At 49.1% G+C, this 25,311-nt stretch overlaps 2 protein-coding genes across 2 annotated transcripts in view; one reads left to right on the top strand and one right to left on the bottom strand.

Moving 5' to 3' along the window:
- SLC4A8 (solute carrier family 4, sodium bicarbonate cotransporter, member 8) overlaps positions 1-17,862 on the top strand; it is a 25,866-nt gene extending 8,004 nt beyond the window's left edge. The window contains exons 4-26 of the mRNA XM_010568537.1: positions 4,704-4,865; positions 5,566-5,700; positions 6,155-6,290; positions 6,505-6,665; positions 7,605-7,793; positions 7,932-8,020; positions 8,153-8,310; positions 8,686-8,773; positions 9,280-9,426; positions 9,584-9,675; positions 10,168-10,342; positions 10,479-10,612; positions 11,236-11,481; positions 11,586-11,691; positions 12,562-12,723; positions 13,425-13,538; positions 13,896-14,057; positions 14,655-14,906; positions 15,713-15,781; positions 16,324-16,497; positions 16,588-16,725; positions 17,157-17,254; positions 17,775-17,862. Coding sequence (XP_010566839.1) covers positions 4,704-4,865; positions 5,566-5,700; positions 6,155-6,290; positions 6,505-6,665; positions 7,605-7,793; positions 7,932-8,020; positions 8,153-8,310; positions 8,686-8,773; positions 9,280-9,426; positions 9,584-9,675; positions 10,168-10,342; positions 10,479-10,612; positions 11,236-11,481; positions 11,586-11,691; positions 12,562-12,723; positions 13,425-13,538; positions 13,896-14,057; positions 14,655-14,906; positions 15,713-15,781; positions 16,324-16,497; positions 16,588-16,725; positions 17,157-17,254; positions 17,775-17,862 — 3,275 coding nt within the window. The remainder of the gene's footprint in view (positions 1-4,703; positions 4,866-5,565; positions 5,701-6,154; positions 6,291-6,504; positions 6,666-7,604; positions 7,794-7,931; positions 8,021-8,152; positions 8,311-8,685; positions 8,774-9,279; positions 9,427-9,583; positions 9,676-10,167; positions 10,343-10,478; positions 10,613-11,235; positions 11,482-11,585; positions 11,692-12,561; positions 12,724-13,424; positions 13,539-13,895; positions 14,058-14,654; positions 14,907-15,712; positions 15,782-16,323; positions 16,498-16,587; positions 16,726-17,156; positions 17,255-17,774) is intronic.
- Positions 17,863-22,489: 4,627 nt separating this feature from the next.
- LOC104832385 (exendin-3-like) lies at positions 22,490-23,700 on the bottom strand. The gene is made up of 3 exons (XM_010568536.1): positions 23,600-23,700; positions 22,686-22,838; positions 22,490-22,562 (listed from the first exon to the last, which is right to left on the bottom strand). Exons 1-3 carry the CDS (start codon positions 23,698-23,700, stop codon positions 22,490-22,492), a joined length of 327 nt encoding a protein of 108 aa, XP_010566838.1.
- Between the last annotated feature and the right edge of the window lie 1,611 nt (positions 23,701-25,311).

Genomic DNA, 25,311 nt, shown 5'->3' with positions numbered 1-25,311 from the left:
GCTCCTGCGCCAGGCCTGGTGGGGGGCTCCCCGCCGGGCCCCCCCTTCTCCCCTCTTCCATATCTAATGTAACCCCCCCCCCGGTGATGCTGCGGCCCTTTGGAGGGGGGACAAAGGCTACTGTCCCCGCAGAGCCCCCACGCCACCCAGTCACCGGGGGGGGGCTCAGCTATTGTCCCCCAGATGCACCCGATGTTGGGGTACAGGCGGGAGGCAGGCGGGTGGTCCCCCCTCTTTCAGCATCTCCTTGTCCCCGGGAGGGCCTGCCCGACCCCCCCGCTGCACCCATGGGACCTGGCTGGAGGAGCTGCTCTCGGTGGCAAACGAGAGGTGGGGAATTAATTAATCTGCCCTGAAATTACAGCTCGTGGGAAAGGGTGAAAGGAATTTACATCCCCCCCCAGCAAGGGATGACAGTCATGTCCCGGTGATGCTCGGCTGCGACCTGTGTCCCCCCCCCCACCTCGCAACCCCACTTTGGGGGTCTGGAGACCTGTCCCCTCCTGTTGCGAGCACCTGGGGCCAGTCCCCATCACAGCCCAAATCCTGGCCTAGGAACCAGGGGGGGGTCCCTGCTGACCCCCCCCGATCGCAAAGGAGGGAGCCATGGGGACGGGTGGCTTTGTCCAGGCAGGATGGAGATGGAGAGGGGCAAGGAGGGGGTCTCCTGCTCTGCCACCAGAGCAGCCCCATAATTTGACCCCTGTTACCCTCATCCCATAATAACATTGGGATCAGTGTTATTAATTACACTCTGGGTGAGATTAATTACATTAATCCTCCCTCCCACTGCTGGTGGCTGGTCCTGCTTGTGTGTGATGGGACGAGGGGGCTGGGACATGAGGTTTGCCTGCTCACGCGATGCTTTCAGCCTCCCCTGGCACCAGGAGGACTCAAAGCTGGACCCGAACCTCTTGCTTTGTGCTTTTCCTCATCCTCAATTAGACCAAAGCTTCCCCAAGGAAAGATTTTTCTTTCTTAAGCAGAGGAGTTGCAGGTAAACTGCGGCAGGACACTCAAAAATCCCTCTCTCTGCTGCTGGGACGAAAAAATCGCAGCAAAATAATAATTTGGAGAAGTTTTCTTGAATGGACGCAGGGAGAGGATGCGCCAAGCTCGTGACATGAAGTGGTTCACTGCAGCCGTGTCAAAACGTGTTTTCCTCCTTTGCTCCAGCGATTTCTGATTTCATTTTTACAAGCAATAATTACTTTCAGCTCCCTGACAAAACCAGCTTCAAAGCAGCCAGCCAGAGCTTTGCGCTTAGAAAATAGTGAAGTGGAACAGCTCCGGCTGCTCCAAAACTCAATGGTGAGCAACGTGAAGCTCGGCGTCCCCTTTCCCAGCCCAGTTTCGATGATTTGATGTTTTCCAGGTGCCTGGCAGCAGCGGACAAGGACAGAGAGGGAGAGCAAAGCATTTGTGAGTGCTGGTACCCATCCTGGGATGGGAGAACTTGCTTTCCAGAGGCATCTCTCCTTCCTGCTCCATCCCCTCCCAAGCCCACAGGTCAACAACCCTGCAGCTCTATTAAATCCTTAACTCCTCCAGCAATTTCCTCAATGAAATCATCAGTCTAAGCCCATTTGAGTGGCTTAACTGGGACCGAGCGAGTTTTGAGTGGGGCCGTTTCCTTTGATGGCATCTCTGTGCAAGGCTTGCTGCAATTTTGGGGATGCTGCGATGGCTGGGGAAGGGCGATGGGATGCTTGGAGCATCTTGCCGCGGAGCCGGAGGTGCCCACTTGTCCCATTTCCTCCTATTTTTGCTCCTGAAGCTTTAATACTAAATAATACAAAAGCAGTGGGGATCCAAGCTTGGATCACGATGGGATTTTAACTAATTAGACCTCGGTGTCACCTTCCTTTGCCGTGTTATTTTACACCCCGTGTCGCCTTTCAGGGCAAGCCAGGCAGTTAACCTTTGTGCCGAGCGGCGCCGGGGAGGAAGTTCATTAGAGCAAATGAATTTGTAGGATGGAAATGACAGATTAGCTCAGCTCGGAAAATAAAGTAGAGCTGGAGATAGCTGGAGGAAGCGAGGAGAGTAAAAAATGTTGCTTATCTGGAGATTTCTGTACCATGCTAGGACTTGGTCTGGCTAACGAGGATTTCTTGAAGCACCAAAGGGATGGAGGCTGTGCCAAAGCGAGACCTTCCCGAAATGCCCTGATTTTTTGCAGGAGATTTTGATGAAAATCAGTGCCGCCCCATAACATTTATTTTCCCAACAGTTTGCACCTCACTTGTATTTTGGCAGCTTGTGCTTTTAAATCCACCCAAACGCCGCCTATGCCTTTTGGCCCAGCAGGATGTGGCGTTTACGCCCCATTTCTCTATTCCGGATAATTTTTGCTCAAAACAGAGCTGGTTTCTCCCCATCCACTACGTGTTCCAAGCGGGAAGAGTCTTGGGGTGCATGGCTTTAAATAGCTGCCTGGATCTGCATCAGAGATTCCGATTCCATAGTGGTCCCTGGGCTGGGTGCTGCTGGCTACCCCCGTGTCCCAGGGGAATTTGGCCCCCCCAGTGATCTGCAGGTTCAATTATCCCCCCAAAACTGGTGACCGACATGAGGATGAACCGGAACGGGGGTCACAAAATGACAACTTCTGGAAGAGTTCCAGGTAGCACGACCGGGGCTGAGCATCCCCCAAACAGTGGGAAAACTCTTCCCAAAATCCCACTGCCATTTCCTGGAGCGCAGAAGGATGGGCAGGGGGAGATGCTTTGCATTAGGGAGGGCTGCTGAGGGCAGATTTAGCAGCGCTGGTCGGAGCACGGAGGCAAAACGGTTTCTGAGAGAGAAGGGGACTTTCCCTGTGTTGCTCATGGGGCATTTGAAAGCTGCAACTCCCAAATTGCTCCGTTTATTCCCACTCTAACACCAGCATAACGCACTTGAGCTTGCGATTTTATTCAAATTGCGATTTAAAGCGATTTTATTAAGCCCTTTCATCCAGTGCCTTTTCCGAGGTTGGGGTTTGGGGTTTTTTTTGGCAAATCCGGAGGGGAGCAGGATGCTCAGAAGGGACGGAGGGTGGTGGAGGCTGTCATCGGAGAGAGGACAGGAAAGCCACAGGCGCGTGATAATCCGGCTGCCGGCTAACGTGGGCGAGTCCCGGGAGCTGGCGGGGAGGTAGCAACAAGTCGGCTCTGAAATTAGGACTCAAGGACCAGCAAAGTCATTTCCAGACAGGAACGTTTGTTCCTCTCGCTCGTCAAATTAACCAGTGACTGGGAGGCGTGTGCTTTCCTGAGCGTTGCTGCCATGTGGCGGCAGGTGATGCTATGCAGTCAAAGCAGGAGTTTGGGGGATAAAAAGCAGATTTCTCATTAGTGTTTGCAGCTTAAATCATAAGAAGTTAGTTATTCTCTTAAGTCTTCATGGTTAATGCACCATTATTAGTACAATGGGTAGCGTGTGCCAGCGCGGCATTTGAAGTTTTACTTGAAAATTACAGCTTTGGTTGTTTTGGGCTGTTTCCCAGTGCACGGTGTAGCTCTTGCTTCTTGAATTTTGTCCAACAGCCCTGCCGGTTCCCCCAGTTTTCTTGGTATTTTGCTCTTCTTCAAACTTCAGTGTCAGAAATTGAGCAACTGGGTGTGAATCTCGGCGCATTTTTTTTTGTTTGAATAGTTTTTAGTCACTGTGATGACAGCAACGGGCTTGCAAAGACAAAACTCAGAAATTCAATAGTCCCAAACCTTCCCCTTTGTGCCTTTAATACAGGAATAATTTGAAAACAGATGAAAACTAAAGGGTGTTTGGGCACTGCAGAGTTTTTCTTTGCATGGGTGAACAGATTGTGGTTTTCTTGGATTAGTTATTGTCCATGCAGGCAAGGAAGGAGAAACCGAGTGGCAGTAACATATTTTCTTCCATATTTAAGAGATTCATAGCAATTAAAAGTGCAGCATGAAGAGGGGAAAAAAGATACCAAGTGTTTCCAGGAGGCCCTTTCAAAGCCGCAGTTGCGACTCGAGTGTGAGACGTGGTCAGGTTTTTGTTTCTTTGAACGCAGTAATCCTGGCAATCCCCTTCCCCGGCCCTGGTGGCAAGGGAAAAAGAGAAGCAAAAAGAATTATTTCTCTTTGCTCCTGTAGTTCTCCTTTGGCTTTTAAGGCACAAATGCTCTTCATACAGTGCCGGCAGTGGCGTTTCAGGCAAGGAGGGCATTAGCTCTGAGCTCTTGGCTTTCGCAAGGAGAAAATTCATGTTTTCCACGGAAAGTGTGCTTGCACCAAGGGAAGCCTGAGCCTCATTGGGCTGAAGACGAAGCTTCGCCCTTGCAGGTTCTTGAGGGCCTTTGGAGGTTGTTGGTGGCCATGTCCTGTGGCCAGGTGCCATCTAGTGAGTCCTGCAGGTATCACGTTTAGAGACTGAAACTTGCTGTGATCAGAAGTGCAGGGTTTTTTTTTTTCCCTCCCACTTTGGAAATCCTTGTTTTTTTGGTGTTTTTTTTTAAGAGAGGAACCACAAGAACAAAGCCGGAGGTATTTTTTTTTATGGTCTGAAACCCTCAGCCCTCTCCTGCTGTAGTAAATACTTCCAGACTCACATTGTATACAATATAGGTGATGTTATGGGCTGTTTTATTTCGGTATGGGAAGAAATCCCCCCTACAAATCCGTGTTTTTAGGGCCGTGCCTGGAAGAGGAGGCACGCAGAGGCGTGATGCTTGTGGACTCACCTGGACGCAGGGGTGGATGATGGCTGGGAGGACATAAGGGAGCTCTCCACCCCCAGCCCCAACTTTTCCCTTCTTCTCATTGCTAAACAGAGACACGACGAAGAGGCAGTGATTGACCGGGGAAGAACGAGCAATGTTGTCAATATTCACTATGAGAAGGAGGAGTTGGAAGGTGAGTCTCTGCTGAGATCCTGGTAGAGGGGCCACCAGCCCAGTGCCTTTTCCCATTGCACAAAGTCCCTACAACGTCCTTTGCTCGGTGTCATGTCATGTGCAGCAAAACATGGCATGCTTCTTAATAAAGCAGCACAGTTATTTTCACATTTTTTTAATATTATGGCTTTTAAACAGACGGAAAAAGCCCCCGCGGAGGCCATGGTATGAGTGTTATCCACAGGGCTGGATAATTCACGGCTTGTTTTCTTGCAGAGGCTGCTCCTGGCTTGGAGAGGTCAGGAGAATAATTTGATGGCTGCAGACGCTGGGCTGTGATTTTCTTTTTTTGTTCTGGAGTTCATTATCATGGGACTGATTTGATCTTCTCTTGTCGCCTGTGCCATACAAAAATTTTAAAAATAATTGCCTTCTGTTGCTGTGTAATGAGCAAGTCTGAGTTTTGTCCAGTCAGAGCTGGAATTTGAGAAGAGGTTCGATACTTCCAGGGCACTTTTAGATGAGCCGGAGCCATCACTTGTTGTTGCTCTGCTTTTGCAAAGTTCTAGTAAAATAGGCTTGGAAAAAAGGAGGTCCAGTGAAAATAACATTAAGGGAAGCTGGCGTTGCTCCTGGGATTTAACCGTGGCTTAACAAGGTACTGCCACATCAACCATTGCCACAATGCCGAAAGTGCTGCAAATGCTTCTTTTTTGCAGGCCACCGGACCCTGTACGTGGGCGTGCGGATGCCACTGGTGAGGCAGAGCCACCGGCATCACCGACGCCACAGCCAGAAGCATCGGAAACGGGAACGGGAGAAGGACTCTGCTCCGACGGAGCAGGGCTACCACTGTAAGTCCCGTCATGGCATTTGCTAAACTCCTTGGGGCTACATGGGTGTGGGGTCTTCTGCAAGCAGGTCCGTGTGGCTAGTTTGTGTGCCTTGCTGTTCCTCCAAGGGAAAGTGGCATTATTTAGCAAGACCACCTTTTTCCAAACTTTTCTAATTTTTTTTTTTTTTTTGAGACAGTTAAATGTGTAATAAATTTGGGCTCGTCTTCCTTAGAGGGATCCTGGCTTTAAAAATGGCAATGTGGGGAAGGAAAGCAGCCTATCCTTATGCAAAGGTGGAATAGATGCTTCTCCTTCTCTGTGGCTCTGTGCAAGCCCAGACAGAACCAGGGGAGAGGGGCCAGCCCAGTATTTATGGCTGAACTGGTGTCGATCCGATGGCCACTTTGCACGTGAGCGTGATGGGCCGTATTCAGGTGCGGTAATGGGATGGGGCTTTGTCTTCTGCCCCCAGACACCCCGTCCCAACGGGTGCAGTTCATCCTCGGGACCGAGGAGGACGAGCAGCATGTTCCCCATGACTTGTTCACCGAGCTAGATGAGATCTGCGTGAAAGAAGGTGAAGATGCTGAGTGGAAGGAAACGGCAAGGTAAATCCCTGCTGCTGCCTGCGGTGGGAGAGGAGTCCCCACGCCGGCAGCACCTGCGGGCTCTGCTTTCTGCTCTCCAGGACACGAAGCTTTTGCAGCTGCAGGTGCGGACACGAGGAGCCTTCTCCTCTTGCCACACCGTAGATCTGTCAAAGGGGTTGCAGAGCTGGGGCTGTTTTCTTGCAATGGGGCTGATCGCACCCGATGTCCGCAGGTGGCTGAAGTTTGAGGAGGACGTGGAAGATGGCGGCGAGCGCTGGAGCAAGCCCTACGTGGCCACGCTGTCCCTGCACAGCCTCTTTGAGCTGAGGAGCTGCATCATCAACGGGACAGTGCTGCTGGACATTTGTGCCAACAGCATCGAAGAGATTGCAGGTACCGTGGGTGGCACATCCCTCCAGGAACGGCCGAGCTCGGCTCGCCACGGTGCCCTTCACTCCCGAATCAAACCCTGCCCCAATGGTGGGTCCTATTCCAGAAGTCCCACTGTGTTTTTAAGTCATAAAGTTGTTTTTGGATGTAGACTGGGTGTGCAACAATCGCACCAGTTTTTTCTTCCAATAGGGGATCCTTTTGAAAGCAATTTGTGGGGTTAGAGAAGCAATTAGAGAATATTCTCCAGCCAAAAAGGCGTGTGTGTCAGGGCTTAGCAGGCTGCTCTTAGAAATATGGAGTCTGCATAAGAGCTGAATGTCCTTAAATAAACTATTTATTACAAGCCATTTCCTCACATTCTTTTTTTTTCTTTTACCTTAACATGCAGGATTTAAGAGTTTTAAAGGCAGAGTTTATCTGGCACATGACCAAGCAGTGTATTTCTGTGGGGAAGATAATTGAAGTTAATTGAAAAAGCAGCTTTGGAGAAATTATCTTTGACTGGCAGGTCTCCATTCACCCCTTTCAAGGGCTGGAGAAGTCAGAGCTGTTCTTAGTACATTTCTCCCTGGGCTCAGCAAATTGCAGTCAATTGGCCAAGGAAACTCTGGGAAAGTCTGTGCTATAGATTGCTTATAATTTGGTTAAATGTGTAGAGTCAGACAGAAAGGCCAGATCAGGCAAGAAAATTGCATTCTTTAGAATGGGAAATAATTATCTTAGCGGAGTGGTGAATAAGCACTTTAATGATGGTTTGTAGCAAAAGAAAATTCTTGCTTTCTCTGCAAAGGCTGAACTGTATTAAAATGACTTGCTAAGGAAGGCTGAGCCTGCGTTAGGTTATCCTCTGTGGCACAGCCTTCCCCGGGGGCTTCAGGGGTCGGGACTTGCGGGGGGGGGTTCTGCTTTGACAGCTTCATTTCCCTTTGCCATCCCCAGATATGATCCTGGGCCAGCAAGAACAGTCCACAGAGTTTGATGAGCGCATGCGGGCAAAAGTTCGAGAAGTCCTTTTGAAGAAGCATCACCATCAGAACGAGAAGAAAAGAAACAACCTTCTCCCCATTGTCCGCTCATTTGCTGATGTGAGCAAGAGGCAGTCGGACCTGCACCTCCTCGACAAGCCAGGTGAGGGTTCCTGCCAGGCTTTGGCACCAGGTGAGGATTCCTGCAGGGCTTTGGCCTCATTAGACTTGTCCTGGCAAAGGAGAAGCGTCCCAATTGCTCCTTGTCCGTCTTTTTGAGTGTCTTTCTTTTTCCCACCAGCCCAAACACTCACCCCTCATCCTTCTCCCACCACTGCAGAAGCTAAAAATGGGGTGAACCACGAGACCGGCGCAATGGATTTAAGCAAGGTGAGACACTCGTAGCTTTCTTACGCCTTTAGGGCCAGATTTGCTCTTGCAAACTTGGCTGCAGAGTGTGCTGCAGAGTGCTGTGGGCTTTGCTTTTGGGGTAATTGCCTGAAAATCGCTTGTCGTGCCCAGGCGGAGCTGCACTTCATGAAGAAAATCCCCACCGGGGCTGAAGCATCCAACGTGCTCGTAGGAGAGCTGGATTTCCTTCACCAGCCCATCGTGGCATTTGTCCGCCTGAGCCCGGCTGTCCTCCTCTCAGGCATGACGGAAGTTCCCATCCCAACGAGGTCTGAATGGGAAGCGCAAAGTTTTTATTTACACCCCCCCCCGCCCCCGCCAATGACATCTAATTGCATGCATTGGTTTGGTGTCCCAAGGGAACAAGGTCAGTGGGAGCAAGGACATTTCTCCCACTCACATCTCCTTGCCTTCATTTCTCCCTTCCCTGCTGTAGTTTTTAAAGCCATTGGCCAATTTTAATGAAAATGTTGGCCCAAAAATTAAATTTGTGATCGGTTTTGATGAATTTCAAATTTTTCGCGAAGTCACTGAGCCTGTGTGTCCCATCTCGAGCCATGCTCTGGGCTGGGAGCTCTTGGGGATTTCCTTGGGTGCCCTTTTAGCAAGGATGCGTTCTCTCTCATTTTGTTTTTCTTGCCCAGGTTCCTGTTTGTTTTGCTTGGGCCAGAAGGAAAAGCCCATCAGTACCATGAGATTGGCAGGTCCATGGCTACTATCATGACGGATGAGGTATGATGAGATAAGAGATCTCTCCAGGTCATTTTTGGCTTTCTCCACCTCTCCCTGTCTCCGTAGTAGTGAGGAAGAGGATTTGCTGTCCCAGCTGCCCGCAGCTCTCCAAATACCCCACCCCTCATTCTCACCCCAAAATAAACGTGGATTTGCATCACCCCACATCCTGGAGGCTGAAATCCCACCTGGGGTGCATCCTGCACCTTGTCCTTCTCCCCGGGGTCCCCAGCATGCTGTCCCCAGTGGTGGCATTGCCAGGGCCAGTAAAACTTCTCTTGCTCTTTAAGCAAAAGGCTGTGGTGTGCCAAGGGGGACAGGGGCCTCGTGGAGGACATGATTACAAGTACCACAACGGACAGATTTTTTCCTTTTGGGGGAATATTTCCTGCCATTTCCAGCAGGAAATTTGGGGAAAATTATCTTGTATGTAGCCAAGAGCTTATTGCACTGGTGAGGATGTCTGAGCTGGGTTGTCCTCTCACCAGGTTGTCTCTTGTCGGCAGGTTTTCCATGATGTTGCCTATAAAGCCAAGAACCAGGCTGACCTCGTGGCCGGCATCGACGAGTTTCTGGATCAGGTCACGGTCTTGCCGCCAGGAGAGTGGGATCCATCGATCCGAATCGAGCCCCCGAAAAACGTCCCTTCGCAGGTGGGAGGCGCGAGGGGGACGGGCAGGACGGCTGGGGATGCTGTTCAGGGGCCCAAATTCACAAGGTCCCACTCTGACACAGTCACAGAGCCAGACCAGACGCAAAACAAGCCAGTGGTTACAAGTCCATAGCTTTATCTTACTTCCATTTTAACAGGAAAAAAGGAAGATGCCAGGAGCTCTTGATGACAATGCTTCTCACAGCAAGCCGGAGAAACACAGTGGTCCTGAACTGGAGCGGACGGGAAGGTGTGAGCTGTAATAGTTTGGGGTTTTTTTCTGTTTGCCTCTAAAATCTGAGCATGCACCTTCCCTTCTAGCAGGTTTTGGGGGTTAGTTGGTTCAGTGAAGGGGCTCCACATTACCAGGTTGGTCCCCTGGGCTGGGCAGGTGGGAGATCTGGGCAGCTGGGCTTAGCCACAGCATCACCATTGCACTCAGGTTTTCTTGATTTGGGGTGGAAGCGGATGTGTAAATACCTCCAGGTAGAGCTCTGCTGCTTCCCAAAGCAAGGGACTGTTGCAATAAAAGGGGATAGGCTCTCAGGTTGGGTCCCTTTCCTTTTTGTTGGAGGATTTTTTTTGTGTGCCTCAGTTTCTACTGGGTATCAAATGGGACTAAGGAGAGTGCTTCTTTTTAGCCACGAAAGTTACTCTGTGCTTGTGATTGCCCTTCTGCAGCAAAGAAAACTCAGTGTGGTCTTCCAGGAAAAAAGTATATTTTTTTTTTTCCATCCTCCAGGCTCTTTGGAGGTTTGATCCTGGATGTGAAGCGGAAAGCCCCGTGGTTCTGGAGTGACTTTCGGGATGGTCTGAGCCTGCAGTGTCTGGCGTCCTTCCTTTTCCTCTACTGTGCCTGCATGTCCCCTGTCATCACCTTTGGGGGACTCCTGGGGGAGGCGACCAGTGGCCACATAGTGAGCACCTCTGTCTGTTGGGTGGCATGGGGGAGGACAAAACTCACGCAGGAGTCCTTGCTGCAGTGAATTTGCTTTGGTTTTTGTTTTCCCCTAATGATTTCTTTACTCTCTGCTGCCTCTCTTCCCCGGATAGAGTGCCATGGAGTCGCTGCTGGGCGCATCCATGACCGGTGTCGTGTATTCCCTCTTTGCCGGCCAACCTCTCACCATCCTCGGCAGCACCGGACCCGTCCTCGTGTTTGAGAAGATTCTCTACAAATTCTGCAAGTAAGGCTGGCTGCTGCAGCTGGGTGCTGTGAGAGCTTTCAGAAGAAGGCAGTGGTGGAGAAAAGATGATTTTTTTTTTTATATTTTTCTATCCAAAGAAAATAGACTATCCAAATATTTTTCCACTGAAATATTTTGAGTTTTGATGATTTTTATTGAAAAAGTAGGGGCTTTTCGTGTGGAATGGATATTTTCCATGACAGTCCTTTTGTTGTGATGACTGATGTGAGATGAACCACCCTTATTGCAATTAAATTTATTATTAAGCCCCAACTTGCTGGCAGCAGGTGACTGGGTGCAAAACCAGCTGGTTTTGGTGTTAGGGCATCAGGGTGATGTGGGAGAATACCACCTTCCACAACAGGAACCTAACCTCAGTTAGCCTCCAAGGTATTAAAACAAGATAATTGTTAAATAATGATAATTAAATAATTGGCCTCTCCTCCTTGCAGGCCCACGCCCTGCACCAAGCCCCGCGGCTGTCTGTACTAGTACATGGCAACTGCATTTACCATCCGCAGCCTTGACACGCTCCAAAATTGCTCCCAATTTTCCCTGAAGGCAGGCATGGCTCAGGGCCTCTTGCTGGCCTTTCCAGCCTTTGTTTCATTTTGCTTTCCCAGGGAGTACACGCTCTCCTATCTCTCTCTGCGGGTGTGCATCGGGCTGTGGACAGCCTTCTTCTGCATAGTGCTGGTGGCCACTGACGCCAGCTGTTTGGTGTGCTACATCACCCGCTTCACCGAAGAAGCCTTCGCCTCCCTCATCTGCATCATCTTCATCTACGAGGCTCTCGAGAAGCTAAGTCACCTGCGAGAGACCTACCCTGTGCACATGCACAGCAAGCTCGACTTCCTCACCATCTACTAGTGGGTTTTTTTTCCTCCTAGAATGCTGCTGCCCCTTGGCAGGAGCTCAGGGCTGCACCTCCGTTGCCTTTCCCTTACCCCTGTCTTGGCTTCTCTCCTCCCAGCTGTAAGTGTGAGGCACCGACCCATCCCAGCAACGAAACCCTGCGTTTCTGGGCGAGCAACAAGATCAACGTGTCTGGTGTCACCTGGCAAAACCTCACGGTGACCGTAAGTGCCCTGAGCCACTGCTTCCTCGTGCCACGGCCGTGGGGTCCAGGGGCATTCGCACTGTGCAAAAGTCAGAGTCCTTCAAGTGATGATGGGCTTCAAACTGTGCTAGTCCTGCTCTGAAATGTCCTTGCTTAAATCAAATGTGTGGTTTTAACCCGCTTGGTCCTGGGAAGGAGAGTCCACCTTGTCCAGCCCACCTTGTCCACGACATGGTGGGTAATAACTGTCCTCCTCAACCCTGTTGCAGGAATTTGGAGGACTTAAGTTCATGCTTGAAGGTAGTAATTGGCTTCCTTAATTGGTTCCTAATAACTCCAGGCCTTGCTTTCTTATTCAGTGCTGTCTGTAGGTACATGCATAAATTTGCATGTCTGAGCAGCCTCTTGGGCTGTTGTTGCTGGAAGCAGAGCCTAGGCATAGCCTGGGAGATGTCTTATGGACATTTTCATCCCCTCTTGGCCAGGTTCTGCGAGCCCTCCACTGGGAAGGGATGATTTGTCTCTTCTCCTTGCCTGCCATGGTTGTCTTAGCCCTCCTTCCCCGTTCCTTCTTTCTCCATCCCCAAGAGTTTCCAGAGTTTCCTTCCCCTCTGGTGTCTTCTTCAGCCATGGTTACCTGCCATTCAAGTGGAGGATGTGCTGTGGGTCTGTGGTATGGTGTCCCATCACATCTCATCTCCCTGCTCTCCTCTGTGTAGTTTGATGTGTCACTTGTTCAGCTGCTGCTGCTCATTAAGTATAAATCTCCATTGGCAGGAGTAATCATAAGGTCACGGATCTTGGACCAAGATCCTTAAAACCCCCTCGTTATCCAAGGTTTCCTTGCTGCACGTGCATTGCCTTGTGTCCTGATGCTCTGTTTCTCCAGGAATGTCGGTATTTGCATGGAGAGTTTCAAGGACCTGCCTGTGGACGCGACGGCCCCTACACGCCTGACGTGTTCTTCTGGTGCTGCATCCTCTTCTTCTCCACCTTTGTCCTGTCGAGCTTATTGAAGAAGTTTAAAACCAGCCGTTACTTCCCAACCAGAGTAGGTAGAAGATGGTGGCCAGCAGCAGTCTCCACACTCATTTCCCAAAATGGCTTTCCTGGAGCACTAAGCAGTATTTGCCACCACTTGGTCAAGCTGGGAAACGTTGACCTTGAAGGCCAAGCTCTCCATCAGCGTGCATGTCCCTCACTCATTTCCATGACTGCAAAACAATTGTAGCACTTCCCACCTGCCTTGTGACCTGCCCCAGAGCGATTTCTTTTTTTTGCTCAGGCAGTGGGAAATCAGGTCTTCCAAAGTTGTTTGGCTTATTTTTTCTTTTTCCACCTTCTGTGCATTATGTGCTCAAGGGGAAAGTTGATTCAAATGAGGAGCTGCCATAAAAAAAGACACTTTTTCTTCCTTTTGAGGAACAAATGATGCCTCAGTGCCTTATTCCCATTTTAGCTGTGAGTGTGGCGGTAGTGGCAGACATGTTTCCTTATGTTTTTAATATTTTTTTTTTTAAGGTTTGAATTAAAACAACCTCTTCCACCTAATTAGACTTTTTTTCATTATCTGACACCAGATCTCACAGGGACAAACACAGCAACAGTATCTAACCAAGGGATTAGGCTGCATGTCCTCAGAGTGGTGGGATCTTGTTAACCAGCCTTAATGTTGTTGATGTCCCCAACTTTTCCATCTCACGTTATGGCCCTGTTTGCGATGCCCCTTTCAGCTCTGTTTTTTTGCCCCAGGTACGGTCCACAGTGAGTGACTTTGCTGTTTTCCTCACCATTGTCATCATGGTGCTCATTGACTTCATGGTTGGAATCCCATCACCGAAGCTCCATGTCCCCCATATGTTCAAGGTAATGGGGTGTTTTGGCATGGGGCAGGTTTCAGCCCTTGGGAATGCCACAAGCTGATGTCGGGGCAGGACAGGGCTGAGTCTGGAGGAGATGCTTGGTGGTGTGACCATCTCCTCTTCCTCCTCCAAGTCCATCATTTCCTTCCAGAAATGAGAAGGCAGCCCCCAAAACTAGATACCTACAGGAGAAGTATCTAGAGGTGCTTGCAAAGAGGACACTGGCACTGCTGAACCCCATGGGAGAGGGTGACATGAAGCCAGGGCTGGGAGGTGCTCTGACACAGGGATGAAGGCGAAAATCAAAACCAGTGAAGTGCCTGGGCTGGGAGATGATGCTGATGTGTGGGCTTTTTTGCAGCCTACCAGAGACGACCGCGGGTGGTTCATCAACCCCATAGGACCCAACCCTTGGTGGACGGTGTTGGCTGCGCTCATCCCAGCTCTGCTCTGCACCATCTTGATATTCATGGACCAGCAGATCACTGCTGTTATTGTGAACAGGAAGGAGCACAGGCTGAAGGTAAGAGGCTGCAAGAGATGACCCCATCCCCAGCCCATTCTGGGCTGCAGGTATGGGGAGAAGCTCCTATTCCAACTGCTTTGTGAAGGCATTGGTTTGGGACAACGTCAGGCTGTCATGGCAGGATGCTCTCCTGGGTTAACGATGACGCAGGGAGCAAACGACAGCGGAATTTGGATGAGCAATCTTTTGGAGCAGCAAATTAATCTTAGAGCAATATAGAAGCGCGTTTTTGTTTTAAAATGTCAGCAGCAGCTGGGGGAATGAATCGTTTTGATGAGCTGCCAGGGCTAACTCAGAGTCACATCTTACTTGCAAGTGGTGGAACTTTCTTTATGAATGAAAAAAATAGTAATTTTTTTTTTTTTTGAGAAGTAGATATCATACAAACTCTCCAAATCCACTTTGTCTGAACTCCTGCCAGATTTTCATGCAAGGTGCTTGCACAAAGACTGGATACATCCGTGTTCGTTTCCAATTCTTGTTTTAAATTTTCAAGAAGTTGACTTGCACTCAGGTAGGGTTTGAGTCTGACTTGCGAGGTTGTTCTTGCTCTTGTGCTGTGGGGTGCTGTGTTTCTTGTTTTGCTCCCTGCAGAAAGGATGTGGGTACCACCTGGACCTCTTCATGGTGGCCGTGATGCTCGGGGTGTGCTCTGTGATGGGGCTGCCCTGGTTTGTGGCTGCGACCGTCCTGTCCATCACCCACGTGAATAGCCTCAAAGTAGAGTCTGACTGCTCAGCTCCAGGAGAACAACCCAAGTTTCTGGGGATACGAGAGCAGAGAGTCACTGGCTTGCTGATCTTTGTGCTCATGGGCTGCTCTGTCTTCTTCACTTCTGTGTTAAAGGTAAGAGGAAAATGCAAAACACCCAACAACCATGAGCTTTTTGGAGGTTATACAAAAATAGCCCCCTCTCTCCAGGCCTGAGCAGTTATGGAGCGGAGGAGGAGGTGATCCCAACCCTTGGGGCTTAACCCATGGTGGGAACCAGCCTTGGTTACACTTTCTAGCACTTCGGACCCCAGTTTGGTGTGCTTGAGGCAAGCAAGCAAGACAACTGCTTTAATTTCGAGGTGTCTTTCAGGCCCACCCATGTTTATGGGCTACAATTAAGCGTATTCAGACCAGTACATCTGCTCTCTTTCAAAAAGGCAGCACTTTATCAGTTGCAGTTTGCTCCCCCAAATGCTCAGAACAGCCGTTCCCAGTAGCTAAACATACTGACATCATCCCCATGGGCTTCCTCGCGTGTTCCTTTCCCAAAGTAATCTCATCTCTAGGCTAAAAGGAGGCATGTCACTTTTGCATGTTGCCACAAGCATAAGTAGAAATGTTTTTCTACTGTCACAGAACGTGGCATATGGTAGCATGGGTGAAATCACCTATTTTCCTCCAAACTTGGTGGAAAAAAGGATTATTCTGAGGAAATGTAACTCAAAAGTTCAGCCTAAAGCAGACCCTTAGCTCGCTTGCACGCACAAAATCTCTAATGGTTAAAACCAACACATCTCTAACACTGTGGAAGCTGGAAAGCTGTAGGCAATTTTAGGCAGTGCCTGTAGAAGAGAGTGGTAATACTGAAAAGGCAATTAAAAAAAAAGATTGTGTTTGTTTTTTTTTTCTTTTTTTTTTTTTCTTTCTCCCCCCCCCAGTTTATACCAATGCCTGTGCTTTATGGGGTCTTTCTCTACATGGGTGTGTCGTCGCTCAGAGGAATTCAGGTACGGACTCTCTTACAGCATGCAGCATGTCAGCTCCCTGGTATTTCATCTCCGTAGAAGCAGGAAAAAAGCAGTGGCATGGGAAAAAGCCTCTCCGAAAGCAAGCAATAAAAATATTTTGTGTAAGAAAAAGATTGGTGGAGGCACAGGAAGTATATAGGGCTGTGAGGCCCAGGCAAGTTCAGCGCGCTCTGTTTCATGGTTTAGGGCAGGTCAGTGTTTGGTGATGTGAAAATGGGGGAATTCAGTGCAAAGGGAAGGCAATTTCTACCACTGGTGGAAATCCTTGCTGGGGGATTCAGTGGGCCAAGAAAGGCTAATAACAGAATAATGTGGAATAACTGCAATTTGGTGGGCAGCTTTCATGGGCAAGCTGGTTTATAGATGGAGTGAAGGGAAAATGGATGCTGCTCCCAGGAGGAACATAATGGCATCCAGGATTTCTCATGGCAAGCTACATCCTGAAAACTTCCTCCACTTCTCCACGAGGCCAGAAACTTTCTGTGGTCCCAAGGTGGCAACTTTTCAGTTTTATTTTGCAGTTCTTTGATCGCTTGAAGCTGTTTTGGATGCCGGCGAAACACCAGCCGGATTTCATCTACCTGCGGCACGTCCCCTTGCGAAAGGTGCATTTCTTCACGGCGATCCAGCTGATCTGCCTCGTCCTGCTCTGGACCATCAAGGTGTCCCGTGCCGCCATCATCTTTCCCATGATGGTAAGAGCCAGTGCCGCCCGGCAGCAGGCTGTTTGAGTGAGATGTAACATCATCTCTGACCTCATGGCATCTTCCTTCTTATTTGTAAAGGTTTTGGCTCTTGTTTTTGTCCGGAAAGTAATGGATTTCTGCTTCTCAAAGCGAGAGCTTAGCTTTCTGGATGACCTTATGCCAGAAAGCAAGAAGAAGAAGTTGGACGATGCAAAAAATGAAGCCAAAGAAGAAGAGGTAATGCTTGCTGGGTGCTTGGTGCTGGACATCTCCCTTCGGCTGTGAGATTGCCTGTTTCTATCACAGCTGGTCTTGAAATGTTGGGAGAAGATCAGGACTCAATAACAATAGATCCTAATAGCCTGGATCCCATGTTGTAACCCGTTTTTTTTTCCTAAATTAGCAGCGAGCTTAACACGTGAAGAGAGGTATAATTTCTAAAATGAGTCTCTTATAATAAAGATGGTTATTATTATGGAAAGGTTTGCTCGTAATAGTGTTTTTAACTCCCCCAAAATATTTGGAGTGAAAGGTCTTTACCATACTGCACTAATAGCTAAAGCTGCCATGGGTCAGGAGAGGGCAGCAGGCAATGTTTTTGCTGGGTGCTTAGTTTATCTCCACTTTGATCAAAGACAAAGAACTTGACTTGTCCCTTTTTACGTCAGGAGTCCCAGAAGATGATGGAAGCTGCTGCTGCAAATTCAGTTCAGCTGAAACTTGGGAAGACCAGCAACTTGGATGTCCCAAAGCAAAGCAGTGACAGGTAAAGCCCCACCAAGTGCCAGGACCCCTGGCAAGATTAGTTTAAAGGTGTTTGGCAGAGTTTTCTCCACTTGCATCTTTGTTGAGCATCCCATAGAAACCAGCAGTCATCTTGGTGGGAAAATCAAATTTAGGGGCAGGGCTGCAGGAGGTGATCACAGGGGTCTGACCCCAAGCAGAGTGGCTGCACAACTCATGTTTGACCCCCAAAACTTGCATCACCAGTGACTTTATGGTAGCTGGAGATCCTCATACTTGAAAATGAGGAGTTGCTGGCGTGATCTGTGCCAGCAGTGGCTTAGGAGCCCAGTCCAGGGCTAAACACCAGCAAGAGCCTTTGTATGGAGCTGTTGCTCTGCAGCTCTCGGGCTTGCCTCCCAAAACTACTCATCCAACGAAACCTCCCGTGCTCATGCTGAGCTTTGATTCTGCAGGCCCCCCTGTTCCTCTTGCTGATACTAATGCCCTTGGTGGCATCAGTTCCCATAACCACAGATTGCTATGTAAAATCTTTATTGCAGGACTGATCCTTCTGAGATTAATATCTCGGATGAAATGTCGAAAACAACCGTATGGAAGGCTCTCACTATGAACACAGAAACACTCTGAATCCGGGGAGGAAAAAGGTAAAGGATTGCATGTGAACGTGACCGTGCTTCTCTGGGAGCAGGCACCGAGGAGCGTGGCAGCAAACCAGCTCCTCTCTGCTGGGGTGGTCCCACGAACGGGGCTGAACCAGCAGCAGCCGGCAGGTCTTCCACTGATGGTGCTCTCCCTCTTTTTCTCTTTTGTCCCTCAGTTTTCATGTTTAGGAATCTTGACTTTGAAGGAGAGGAGTGAGAACGTGACTCAGGGATGTGCCAACGCAGACACGGGGAGAAACTGCTTTTTTTTCAATTGGAGGATTCCCATTAAAGCCATGCAGATGTTTTCAGTTATCCTTGGTGCGCTTCAGGCATTTGGTATCTCTAGACCAGCAAACTGAGGTGCACATCAGTGTCAATGGGAGTTCGGTGTTGTTAAGCCTCCGTGTGTATGTGTGTGTGTTGTCGCGGTTTTGTAGTGGTAGAGGGACTGCTACCGCTTTATCATTCAGTGCTATTTTTTAATATCTAATTCCTCCTCTCCCTTCTCTTTTTTCCAAATATAAACTCTGAATGTACAAAACCACTTTCTGCTATATTTGATGCATTCTCCACTTTCTTCTTCATCATGACCGGGTTTTTGGTCTGGTTTGGGGTCCTGGCTTTAATTCGCTCTAATGTCCCTTACTGGTAGGAGAGGGATGCCCTCTGTGACAGGGCAACATAGAGAGTGTCCGAGCAGTTGGGCTAAGGCGAAGGAAAAGCATTTGCTCCCTGCGCTCCAGTTTTACAGCAATTTTTTTTTTAATTTACTTTTTTTTTCCATCAGCCTGGCAGCTGCAAAATGCAGAAATGCCACTTTCTTGTCCCCTGGCTGTAAACTAAATGTAAGGAGCACTTAAAATTGAATACCGTTAATACACTGTATGGTCGTGGGAGCGGCCAGGTGAGACCTGGGGCTCTTTGCCCCTGGGCTGCCCGCTCTGTTGACCCTCTGCTTTCCTTCCTTTGATCTCCCTGGGACTCTGTGTAGTTTTTTTTTCTTCACCCCTGTCCTTGCAAAGTCTCTTCTCTCATGGGGTGGGATGAGCCAGGAGGAAAGTGGGAAGATGCCTTTTCCTGCTCCCCTCCCCTACCGCTTTGCAGGGAGAAGCTGTTAAGCAGAGATGGTTCTCGCGCTCTCTTCACATTTTTGGGGGGTCGTCGGGTTGCGGTGTCACCCCAGGCACACGCGGTCGAGTCGGATGACCGTGGAGCCTGAGAGGAGAGGACAATCCAGTAGAAAAGGTCCCCTCGCAGCCCTCTGCCTTGCCGTGGGCTGGTCCCGGCCCCTGCGGGAGCCTTTTCGTGCCTCGAACCCAACCCCAAATGACAACGGCAAGTTGTTGCTGCCTGCAAAAACGAGTGCAGAAAAGAAAATATCAACTCACTGTCTATGGATGAAAGCGGCACATCACCAAGCGGGGCCAAAATCAGACGGCTTTTTGGGGCTGGGGTTTTGCAAACTGGGTTGCCGATGGGGCACAGTGACTTTTGAAGTGGGAGGAGACTGGTTTAGCCCTTCGAAAAGGAGGAGAAGCAAAAAAACAAAACAAAACAAACCCCCAAAACCCAGGCTTGGAGGAAGGGAAAGGTGCAAAGCCTGGCTTTTCTTGCTGCTATTCCTCTGCGATGCCCGTGCACATCCCTTCCACGCTGGCTGCGAGCGCGGGACTGCGCTTGCTGCTCCGACGTGCCGTCTCTCCCTCCCCAGAGAGAAAAGGTCCTGGTGGAGGAGAGCCCTGATCTCTCCACCCTTTGGAAAATAAACTTTAATTCCTGTGGAGGTATTAGCACTAAGCCAGTGAATGGCAACTGGGCACAGAGCTGGGTGGTTGTGGTACCAATCCTATTGCTGCCCTGCCTGGAAAATGGGATTATTGGACTTCTAACGTAGGACAATTTTGGTTTTCCCTTTTTATTTTCCTCTATGTAACAGGAGAGAACCGGGCTGGACTCCTTTCCTTCCCGACAGGGGCCAGGGGCTGGGATTGTTTTCAGCACGTGCCTGGCATCTCTCCAGCTTAGAAAGAAAGAAAGAAACCCCCTCCGGAAGGAAAACGGTGCCAGTTTTAATGAAGAGCGGGCTGGGTCCAGCTCTGCGGGAGTCTGCATCTCCCCTGGCCTCAGGGGGCTGCAAAATATTGGCGGCTGCCTTGGCGATTGCTAATTTAAAAAGCAAACCAGGCTTCCACGGTGTGCCCCAGCGCGGCTGTCTTCTCCGTTTGAAGCTTTGTTTTTGCTATTTACAGGGCTAGTGTTTTTTCTTTAATTATTATTTTTTTTTTAATGAAATGAAAGCTGAGGTCTTGCTTAATAATGTGACTCTGGGCCATCTAAAATGTAGTCGTAACCCCCCCCGGGCTGGATGTGAGACCCAGTGCTACGGCTGCCTGCCCCCTTTATACACCATAAACCTGTGGACGGCTCCTTATTTTGGAAAGATTTAATATTTCCCTGTGCAGAGGAAAATTATGTTGGGGGGGAACCCTCTCAAAGGTGTTCCTGGAGTTGCTTTAGGACTAAAAAATAAAAATAAATCTTTGAAGTGACCTGTGATGCTTCAGATGGCAGCAAGCCCCCTTCCCATCGATATGGGATGGGTGTTTTCCTCATCTTCGGTGCCTTAGAACAGCTCCCCAAATCGCCCGTGGGCCCCTTCAAAAGTTTCCTAAAATGAAGTGTATGGACATCCCTAAGGGGGGGAAAAAAAGATGTAAAAAGGTAATAAATAAGGTGCTGATACTTTTTTTTTTTTTTTAATTATATTATTTTCCCCCAGTGTGCTACATGTAGAAATACAGAAATTATTTTTGTTTTGGAGATGCTGAAATATATTTATTTATTGTAAGAGATGATCTAGTTTGGAAATGCTCTGTATTGTAAATAAAACTGAGGGGGAAAAAAAAAATCTACCAAGCGAATCTGTGTTCTTTATCACTTTGAATCTGTGTGATTTTGGTGTGTGTGTGGTATTTTATTTTTAAATTGGATTTATTTTGGGTTCATTTTGTGAAACTCAAGTAACAGAAATCCATGTCGCCGCCTCGTGGGTCCCGTCGGTGAAGTGTTGCTGCTGACTGACAGGTTCCACCTGCCAGAGCCGTGTCTGTCTTTGCTTTTTCTCTTGTTGCCCATTGAAAGTAATGGGAAAATAATACAATAAAAGTCTCGTTTGTCTCGCTGTGCCACTCCAGTGTCTTTTGAAGGGTGGAGAGGAGTCAGAGGTGTCGTTGGAGCTTGTTAAGGGGGGAGTGGGCAGTGCTGATTTGGGGGAAATCCATCTCCCTGGGGTTTGGGTCAGGAACTAGCTGCTTGGGGAAAGATTTTAAATTAGTGTGGGGTTTGAGGTTTTTTTTTGTTGTTTTAAGAATTATTTTATTTAAAATTATTTTATTTTTTATTTTTATTTTTTTTAATTTATTTTTTAAATTTGACTCATTTATTTTTATTTTATTTATTTCTCTGTGCAAGTACTTGCAATGAGCTCTGTGTTGCAGGAGGGAGAGGACAGCAGTGTCCCATGTGTCCCTTCTGCCAGACCCTGGGGTGTGCAGGGAGTCCATTTGCAATACAATTTATTAACATTAACATTAACATTAAATCCAGAGAGGTTCTAGTTATCCTTCATATAGTATTTATTTATTTTTAAAAATTTCCTTCAAAATCCCCTCTGGCACAGGTCTGTGGGGTCAGGCAGGTGCATCCTCATTGCCCTTTTACCTAAAATTGGAGGAATTGAGAGAAAAACGGCGCATCTGAGCCAAGCTGGGCTAGAGGCCAGTGCCTTGAAATCCCCCAGGACCAGCAGCGTGTGGGATCCTGACGGGGGTCTCGGAAGGGTTGGAGACATCAGGAACCAGCTGCTGCATTTAGCAAAGGTTTTATTACAATTTAGGGAAAGCCGCAGGATCTGCAGCGCTGTGGGAGCGGTTACAGAGAAAACGAAGCCGGAGAAATCCAGGTTTGGAGGGAAGGTTGATCCATGGGATGAGGCAACTGGGAAACACTGAATGGGTTAACGCAGCTGCATGTGGTGGATAAATCCTTCCCGTGGAGCATCCGACTACTGCCGGCCCTGGAGGGGTCCAACATCCCCTGGCTGATGCTGCTGGAAAGCCAATGCCTCGATTTGCCATTTAATTGTACCTTAAAAATAAAAAGCAAACAAACACCAAACAGCTTCACGGAATAGAAATTGCCCCTAAAATCAGTTTAGGAGCTTTGAAACAGCGGCAGTGATTTTCTCGTTTGCAAAGGAGCAGCCTCTTTGCTTCGACGAGCCTGAAACATGATGAAATCCCCTATAAATGCAAACGATCCCACCACATTAACACTGACATGAAGCGTAAAATGTCAGAACAAAGCACGATGAGAACGGAACAGTCTCTTCCCGTCGTAAATTAGTAACTCCCCCCACCAGATAGCTTAATTTTCCTTGTTTTATTTTATTACAAATAAACATCGGAGAATCCACGTGAGCCAGCAAAAATGTGGCATCAGGCATAGGAAGCCACGCTCTGCCTTTGTGCCAAACCCACTGATTCGTGGCTACATTTTGAAATTACTCATTTATTCAGTTTTAATTGGCCACGTTTGCTGTTTGGGATGACTTACGCCAGCGGTGGGAACGCAGCCGGGAAGGGGATGCTGCGGGGCTCCTCCTTCAGGTACCTCTTCGTGGAGCTGCCGAAAATAAGAAAACAGCCGGGACGAAACTAAAACTGCATTCTCGATTGGGATCGGGGGCTCGTGGCGTGGTGGGAGGTTATTTCCCAGCATGGTCCCGTTCCCCGCTCCCCTTTTTACCTGTACCGCTTGGTGTTGATGAGCCAGTGCACAAAGTCCTTGGCCTTCATCTTGTCCAGGTAGCGGGTGAAGTCGCTGGTGAAGGTGCCTTCTGAGTGTCGCTTGACGTTGGACGTGAAGCTTCGGGCGCTTCGGGATTCGTGTGACTGCCATCTGCTCGGGAGAGATGGACAGGGGAAGAAAATGTGGTTTAATGCAGATGGTGGCATTCTGCGTCCTCCCTGCAGGAGGTGCCCAGAGCAGGGGCTGTGTCCTGTGAAGTACTTTACTGTGCAGAGCATTCTCCAGAAAAGCTATAATAATACAAAAAAATAATTTTCAGTTTCAGGGGAGTCTGCCAAGCCTGGCCAGGGTTGATCCTGGCATCAAATACATGCAATATCCTAACCCATGTTATTTGCCCTACGTCTTGCTCGGCCGCGGTGGGTTCGTGCCTCTGCCCTGGTCCCCACTTGCCGCTCCTGGGAAGGAGCATGGTGTCGCCCCGAGGTTCAGATCAACCTCCTCCCGCTCCAGGATGGAGAGCTGACGGTGAGGGTCACGGCAAAAGGTCCCCGAAGGGTTTTCATCCCACGCGGCTGCTGTCAAGGATCGGGGCTCAGCACTGTGCTCAAAGCATCACCCTGTCCTGGATTTGCCCCACCGTGTCCCTGTGCAGCCCATCTCTACTCTGACACAGATGAGAAATCCCTGGGGGGGGGGGGGGGGGGACGGGACCACGGCAATGTCCCTGCGTGGGCAGGTAGAGAGCCAGGAGGGAGCTTGTCCAGATAAATACAAAAGAAACAAGCACGTTGCAATAGCCCCGGAGCCGGGAGAGCCGGCAGCAACGGTAAGGGAGAGGGCTGAGCTGCTCCGACAGCCCCTGCCCACGCTGGCCATCTCCCCGGGCCATCTCCACCAGCGTCCCATACCTGGATGTGTCATCCAAGTCCTTGGGGCCCATCTGCCACCCTGCCGGGATCAGCACGGCAAACACCAGCCCGGAGAGGTAGAGCCACCGGATGATCTGCATTTGTCTTTCTGGTGAAGGTAAAAGTCAAGATAGAAACGTCCAGGGCTGCAATCACCATTGATCGCCCCCCCAGCCCCTGTGGGAGCCCTGGCAGCGTGGCACGGGACAGATCCAGCACGAGACAACCTCCTTCCCAGGGGTTTTGGCAGCTTTTTGAGGGGTGCATGTGAAAATCGCATCCTCACAATTACTTATCGGCACGTCTACCGTTGCCTAGGCACAGGCACATAGCCGCAAGAACGGGTTTGTATAATCTAAAGATACAATTTTTTGCAATAAACTTTATCATGAATGTCCCCTTTTCTATCTCGGAGCAATTTTTCTATCTTGAGCTTATCACCAGAGTGCTGGAGAACTTTCCCGACCATTAGGTGCTCAGAAAAGCAGCTTTCAGAAGAGTTGAATAATTAGAGTTTTAAATTTCTTATCTTTGCTGGATGCTGGATGCCTTAGCCAACCCCCACCCTTTATTTGCTGAAAATCAGACTTTTAGTTGCCTATCACCAAGCACTTTCATTACTCAGATTTAATTTCTTCAGAGGTTGGTAGTAAAGAAGGGGGGAAAAGGCACTTACCTTCCGCAAAGACAACCGTTCCCCTAAAAGCAAGATCCTATTTTCCTCCTTCAAGCTGGTTGTGGCTAAACTCTTCTCCTTACCAGTGCTTTTAAGCTTGTTAGCAGGATGCTAAAAGCTGACGGGTAGGTCATCGGTACTCCTGGTTTTAGTTGGATGGGTCATTATGAATCATTACAGGATTTTTTAAGTGGGGCTGTTGCAAAAAAATCTAGTTGTTGCCATATTTTTCAGCTTACGCCTTCAGCGAGGGTTTTTTTTGTTGTTGTTATTGTTGCTGTTTCTCTTATCTTTTCTATTTTTTTCCACTTCTTGGACCAAAGGAGTGACCTGTTGGTTTCATCCTTTCAGGTGAGATGGCCCCTTATTGCCACAGCACATCTTGCATGGAGAAATTATTTCTCTGCCCACAGGGCTGCCCTTTCAAACACCTTCAGTTTGAGTTAAAAAACATTAAGGAAAAAAGCAAGAGCAAAAATGTAGAAGAAGCATTTGGGTACCCAAGCACTTGCTGCTGCTTCCTGCGGTGCAAAATTCGGGTTAGAGCTCACCAGCTGGGCAGACACCACTTTTGATCCAAGCCTGTTTTTTTCCCCCAAGGCCAGATCTGAAATTGGGACCGTTCCCCTGAATTTCTTTGATTTGGGGATGACAGGACACACTGTGGGTGGCTGCAGTTCTGGGTCAGTGTTTTTCCCCACGGGACATCTCAGCCCAGGAGCTGGGGGAGCATCTGGAACTCATCCGACCAAAGACAATAGTTTTGCAGGGCCATCTCCTGGGAAATGGGCTCATTTTTTAAAATCCTTGAGTCCAGCAAAGAAAAAAGGCTTGAGAAGACCAAAACTGAGGGTAGCCCTAAAGAACCGGATCTGGCCATGGAGGAGAGGGTGCTGCCAGCTCCAGGTGGATGCGGAGAAAAGCCCTCAGCTCCCTGAAGATGCTGGCAGATGAGCTTTTGAGGGCTGCTTATTCGGAGGATTGATGGCAGGCTGCATTTCTGGGGCAGTTTTGAGATATTTGGGGAGCTCTTGGC

This window comes from Haliaeetus leucocephalus, unplaced genomic scaffold (genome assembly GCF_000737465.1).
Source record: "Haliaeetus leucocephalus isolate CR32 unplaced genomic scaffold, Haliaeetus_leucocephalus-4.0 Scaffold246, whole genome shotgun sequence".
Classification (NCBI taxonomy): Eukaryota; Metazoa; Chordata; class Aves; order Accipitriformes; family Accipitridae; genus Haliaeetus; species Haliaeetus leucocephalus.
This window is presented reverse-complemented; position numbering and strand designations above follow the sequence as displayed.